Source organism: Theobroma umbraticum, unplaced genomic scaffold (genome assembly GCF_002168275.2).
Source record: "Theobroma umbraticum cultivar Fairchild unplaced genomic scaffold, ASM216827v3 scaffold_95.0, whole genome shotgun sequence".
In the NCBI taxonomy this organism is placed as follows: domain Eukaryota; kingdom Viridiplantae; phylum Streptophyta; class Magnoliopsida; order Malvales; family Malvaceae; genus Theobroma; species Theobroma umbraticum.
In genome coordinates, this window is record NW_018397257.1 from 7,066,191 (window position 1) to 7,072,143 (window position 5,953).

Here is a 5,953-nt window from a genome sequence, read left to right on the forward strand (position 1 = left end):
GTTATATTTTACAAAAACCTCATAATTGAGTCATATATATATAATTTTGATATATAAAGAGATTATTAATTTACATATTAAGTGGGACCTATGTATTTTTTAAAATGTATTATCTAATAAATTTAATAAATTATTAATTTACCATATTGATACCCAGTCAGGATTGATTAAAAATAGTATTTAATTAAAGCTATTAATTTATAAAAGTTATATTCTATTTCATAAAAAAGAATAAAGTGTGAAAATGTCAACATATAAAACATCCTTATTTTTAAGGTATTCTAAGTCAATCTGATTATTTGATAGATTATCAAAAGCCGATTAATTTTTGAATTGTTATTCGAATTCTTAATTAAATATTGTAAATGAGTAGGGCTATTGGCACTCCTAATTGTCTATTAATAATCCCCACTAACAACTTATAATTGTAATTTTATAAATTACCCTCATTTAGCACCTTTTAACTCTCCATAACTAAATAAATTTAGTTGTATATTGTTACTGAAAAGCAAATTCGTAAATTAAAGTTAGTTTATAAAATAATAAATTAAAGTTTAAAATCATATTTATAACAATTAAAGAATTTCAGTAAGCGTTATATTAATGTTTAAAAATTTATAACCAAGAAGTAATATATATAATTAAAATTTAATATAAAAAATTATTATTTATAATTAACTTTGAATAATGAGTATCTTAAAATTACTATTCAAATCTATAACAAATAATAATTTTATTATTTAAATTTAATTACAAATATCTTAATTTTACATAATCGATTTATGTGTTTTCTCGTTATGGGTATTTCATGCAATCCAAATTGACTATATTATGATAAAGAATGCGTTGCCAACTTTTGAACTTAAAAATGAGTTGTCCAAAACTCGTCGGCAAAAATCATTCGATAAAAGAAAAAGAAAATTTTGGTCAAATTTTTAATAATAATAATAATGAGTTGCATTGTGACGGCAGAAGAAGATGTACAGCAGGATTGTTCATGTTTAGAAAAAAAAAAAAAGAGGAAATTATATTTATAGGCTTGAGCCAAACGTCCAATTATAACAAAATCGTGTTGAATAAGAAGTCTGAGTTGGTTCAAACACTGAAAAAGAAAAGTCCAAAACAACACAAAATCCTAAACCTCCTACCGAAACCGAAAACCAGTTGGATATTTCTCTAAATTCTCTGTGCACAATCATTTTCCTTGCGAAATCTAAATCTCCCACCATCAAGCACTGCATCGAACCCGCAAGCCAGCAGCATGTACCATGACAACAGCATCATCAACCATAACCCTTTCTTGACGCAGCCGCAGCCGCAGCCGTCTACGCAGGTTTTGACTTCTCACTGGACCCGTTTCGAGGATAAACTCTTTGAGCAGGCCTTGGTGATGTTACCGGAGGGAATTCCTGATCGGTGGCAAAAGATTGCTGAAAGAGTTCCCGGTAAGTCAGCCAAGGAAGTAAAAGAGCATTATGAAATGCTTTTGTACGATGTTTATGAAATTGACGCTGGTCGAATTGAGATTCCGAGTTATGCTGATGATTCTTGCCTGTTGTCGTCGAGTTGGGACTTGGACAATCAGATCTCTTTCGAAGCTTCGAAACCAAAACAGCATGGAGAAAATGAAAGGAAGAAGGGCACTCCGTGGACAGAAGAAGAACACAAGTATAATCAATTTTTTTCTTTCTTTTTAATTAAATTTAATTTCTGATATTTGGAACATGTTTTTCCTGTGAATTTTTTTGGTTGGAGTTGAGTGTTTTGAGTTTTATGATTGATTCTGGTTTTTGTTTGTTTCAAGCTAGAACTGAATATAAAGTAAGATTTCAACTTATTTCATTCATTTTATCCTATTAAGTTAAGATCTTTTATTTGGGCGTGGGCGCTTCGATTTGTTTTGAAATTATCAACAGCTATGTTGTTGAATGATTGAAGTAAAGCTTAAATCATATGTTTATCTTCTGCAACTGGTCCTATTTGCTGAACCTGCCGAATCTGCAGTTTTGCAGAGGATTAAAACTCGCCCACGTTGCATATTCATTAAAATTGATTGATTGATCTCAAGAGATGAACAGAAATGTCATCTGAGACATAATTAAATCAATGCAATATTTGAATTCCCAAGTGTGTGGTGCTTTTCATAGTATTGTTTTGATGGTTTAGTTGCTGCCATGTTGTTGCTGTCTGGATATTACATGCCAGGGTGATGCTGCTGGTTGTTCTCGCCTTAGATATTGAGCTGCATGATTACATTCTTCAGCTCATTTTCGTTGATATGTCAAACAGGTTATTTTTAATTGGGCTGCATAAATTTGGCAAGGGTGACTGGCGGAGCATATCAAGAAATGTGGTGGTGACACGAACACCTACTCAGGTAGCTAGCCATGCTCAAAAGTACTTCCTTCGGCAGAGTTCAGTGAAGAAGGAGAGGAAAAGATCAAGCATCCATGACATTACTACAGTTGATAGCAACACGATGGATGCACCTGTCAACCAGAATTGGATTCCTGTGCCAGGTGGTCCTGTTCAACAGGTACCTTCACGGCACCAGTTGCCCACTGGAAGCCATTTACCTGCTCAAGGAGGGTCATTAGGGTATCAAAACTACAGCTATCCGATGTAAAGATGGACCAGAGCTTGGAACTCTGTATATATTATAGACCAAGTCCCTGCACTCAAGAATGCAATTTGTAAAGATCCTTGATGTTCAATTTAGTTTAGGCCTGTAAAGTAAGTTGAAACTAGGTTGTTCTTAAAATCATTGTATTTGTTTTTACAAAACGTTTTAAGGAAAGGTTGCTGGAACAAATGAGATTTATAGAGTGGGAGACGTTGATTCTGCAGGTACATATCTGGACTTCAAAATATTATGACTTTATTATTTTTCCACTTTGGTCACTGGATGACTTGGAGAAGTGAACTTATAAATAAAAATATCAGAATATTTTTCTTCTCACTCTGATGCCCTTCACACTTTGAGATCTTTTCAAAGCTGATGTTTGTACATTCACTTTTGCCAAACCAAGAGACAAAGGAAAAAGATACTTTGAATGTTCAAAGACAAATTCTTCATATTTTATCATAGACATTTTATCTACAGCAACTGCATTGCAAGTTCACATGTATTATCAATGCAGGCATATCTCAATTCTGTTATCTGCAAGTTCATATTATGGACCTAACTCTAAGCTATGGTGTAACAGTAAGGCGAGTTTATCTATTGCTTCATTTTCCCTTCAAGATCTTCTCAAATCTCAATTGATTTGGCATGTTGATATGATCAGAACAATTCAAACTGCCATCTCGGACTGACTTTACATTTACTAATTTTGGACCTATGGCATTGCAGGTGGAAGTAAATCTTCTAACAGGGGAAACAACTTCTTTGTGGACAGATATTCAATGACTGTGGCCAAAGCTTAAATCCTGATGTGGATTTAGGATAGGTTAGTTCAAATATAATACTCCTATGCATGACTTCAATTTAAAATGAATGCTCTGTAACCTTAGCTTATTTGTTTTTAGTCTCAAGTCTTTCAGCGTCGGGCATGCCTAATAAATTTTTTCAACTTTACACATTGTTGCTATAAAAGGATTTGTCTCATTGTCTGTGTTCATATGCTGTTAGTCAGAATTGTGTACAAGACCTTCCTGAAAGTAGCTCTTCTATCATTTACTCGATAGTTTATTGGTTAATAGGATCTGTGTGACTCGAGACTAATCAATTATCTTTTGCAGATTGAAGGTGCTTTTGTTCAAGGAATTGGATTCTTTATGCTTGAAGAATATCCCACAAACTCAGGTGGACTAGTGATTGCAAAATGCACATGGACATATAAGATCCCTGCACTACAGTGGATACCATACAAAACAATTTAATGTTGAAATCCTGAACAGTGTACATCATAAAAAAGCGTCTACTTTCTTCAAAAGGCAAGTTCATATTAATTTTCTTGAATCCATGTCATTTTTCTCTATTCTTGATTTACTTTTTGAATAGTGAACATCATAAAAAACATGTACTTTCTTCACTGGCAAGTTCATATTAATTTTCTTGAATCCATGTCATTTTTCTCTATTCTTGCTTTTTTTAATTTTGTCTGATACTTACTGGCCTTTACGAATGGTAATGTTGTTCTATGTATTATGTTCTCTTTTGTCAATAGTTTCTGCAATATCAATGCCAGGTGTTTCGGCTTGATAATTACATTCTTGTTTTAGTTGACCAATGTATTTTAGGGCCATTTTTGCCGAAGTTTGCTTTTGCAATTTCTGTTAGTGACATCGGAACTTCATCCATCTTACTATTCATTATCTCGTTTACAAATTTGCTTATGTTTACAACGTCAGCAGTGTTATCTCATCCAAACCACCCACATGAATAATCAACTTCTCCTTGAACATTTTAGGATTTGGCTTCTTGCATTAACTATGCTGTTTCGATTATTATTATCTCTTTCATATTGTCATCCAGCTGCAGTTGTCTCATTTGAATCTAGGCTACAATCAACTCTTTTTAAAAGCCTAAATCTGGCCAAAAGATTAATTCCTAAGTAAGCATATTTATGAAAAGGCTGAAAGGGAGTCAATATGGACTATTATAGTAATCAAAGTCTTGTTTGTATTAGTCTATGGATTGGGGACATGGAAAGAGTGGGGGAACATAGAGGAACCACCTTAAAACTGGTGAATATTTTCCTTTGCTGCCATTACTCTTGCCGTTTAAGCTCATTGTGCTGCAAGGGCGGCTATAAAAGAAGCCTGGTGGCGGCTTCTTTCATGGAGTGGCCTACACTGAGACGTGTCTAATTCAACATTCCAGTTGGAGGAACCAGCTACCATTCCTGTTGGGAAGGATCTATATGCGCTTGATAGCATTCAAAGGTTCTTGCAGTGGACCATGAGCACAAATTGAGGCAACTCTGCTGGCTGGCTATCTGGATGACTTTTAGTTTATCTACACGCATGTAAACTACTCTTAAGTGAGCTATCTCAGCAAAAGGGGAAAGAGAAATGCAATTTCCCAGTGCTCAATCTGCTTCAAAGTGGATCCATCTCATTGATAAAGCAATGTTGTCACTTAAATTATTTTACCTAATAAATGAACTATAATGTACATGTAATTTGCTCCTGTTCGAAAAGAAAAGACAGCAGTACTTAAAGCAGGAGACTATTGTGAAGTGTCAAAAGTTAAAGTTTGGAAAGGAAATAATAAATCTTCAAGCCTGGAAAAATAGCACCTATAGTAACCGGCTATTTTGCTCAATAATTGAAACAAGGTAAATTCGGTAGTTTGACATCAGATAATTACTTTAGGTATTTATTCTCAGGAACTAAGACGGACAGATTTTGACTCAATGGTTGAGTTAGCCAAGTGCTCAGCGAAAAAACATTCAACCCTTTTGCCCTTCCATTTATTCAAACCAATTATTCCCGGGGTAGAAACAATTAGACTTGTCATGGAACTGGATCAAGGTCGAGGAATTACGAAGTATATATTTTGCCAGTTTGCCATGCCAAGAAGATTGCTCTACCTACCTTTTGCAAGCGTTAAAGAGCAGTGATGTTGCTTTGAGGATGAAGCAATACAACCCAGGTATTTCTGCCAACCAAATAATAATAATAATATTTTCAATTACCAAAGGAACACTTTTATTTGTTAAACATGGTATCAAATTCGGATAAAATAATTAGTCTTGAGAATCAAAGATAATTTGTAGAGAGTTAAAGGGCCTTTTTTCCAATTGGTCCTCGTTAAAAACTCCCGACTGTCGTTCCAGTGTCGAAGGTTGCTATCTATTTAAGAAAAGGAAGGAGGAGTCAAGCATTATATACAAATGTTGCTTTGGTCATTTCTCTCCAAATTTTGTGCTTGACTTTGCCTCCCCGTCTGAATCTTTGGCTATGCCGTTGAAGCCAGCACAAGGATCGATGTAGAAAGAAAACACCA

General features: G+C 34.4%; 1 protein-coding gene across 4 annotated transcripts; it reads left to right on the plus strand.

Annotated features, from left to right (window-relative positions):
- Positions 1-1,060: 1,060 nt before the first annotated feature.
- Positions 1,061-4,081, plus strand: LOC110412517 (transcription factor DIVARICATA-like). Of its 4 annotated transcripts, XM_089782954.1 has the most exons (5): positions 1,061-1,668; positions 2,290-2,847; positions 3,141-3,210; positions 3,353-3,449; positions 3,742-4,081. In XM_089782954.1, the coding sequence occupies exons 1-2, from the start codon at positions 1,262-1,264 to the stop codon at positions 2,624-2,626; spliced, it is 744 nt and encodes a 247-aa protein (XP_089639080.1). In that variant the 5' UTR covers positions 1,061-1,261; the 3' UTR covers positions 2,627-2,847; positions 3,141-3,210; positions 3,353-3,449; positions 3,742-4,081. The 4 variants fall into 4 exon arrangements, with proteins under 4 accessions (XP_089639080.1, XP_089639079.1, XP_021278737.1 ...); XM_089782953.1 differs by having other exon boundaries at positions 2,290-3,210; XM_021423062.1 differs by lacking the exon at positions 3,141-3,210.
- The last annotated feature ends 1,872 nt before the right edge of the window (positions 4,082-5,953 follow it).

Excerpts from the sequence above, each read along its gene's own strand:
- LOC110412517 (XM_021423060.1), top strand. The coding sequence starts at position 1,262 with ATGTACCATGACAACAGCATCATCAACCATAACCCTTTCTTGACGCAG. Across the intron at positions 1,669-2,289 it reads TGGACAGAAGAAGAACACAA|GTTATTTTTAATTGGGCTGC; the intron begins GTATAATCAATT and ends TATGTCAAACAG.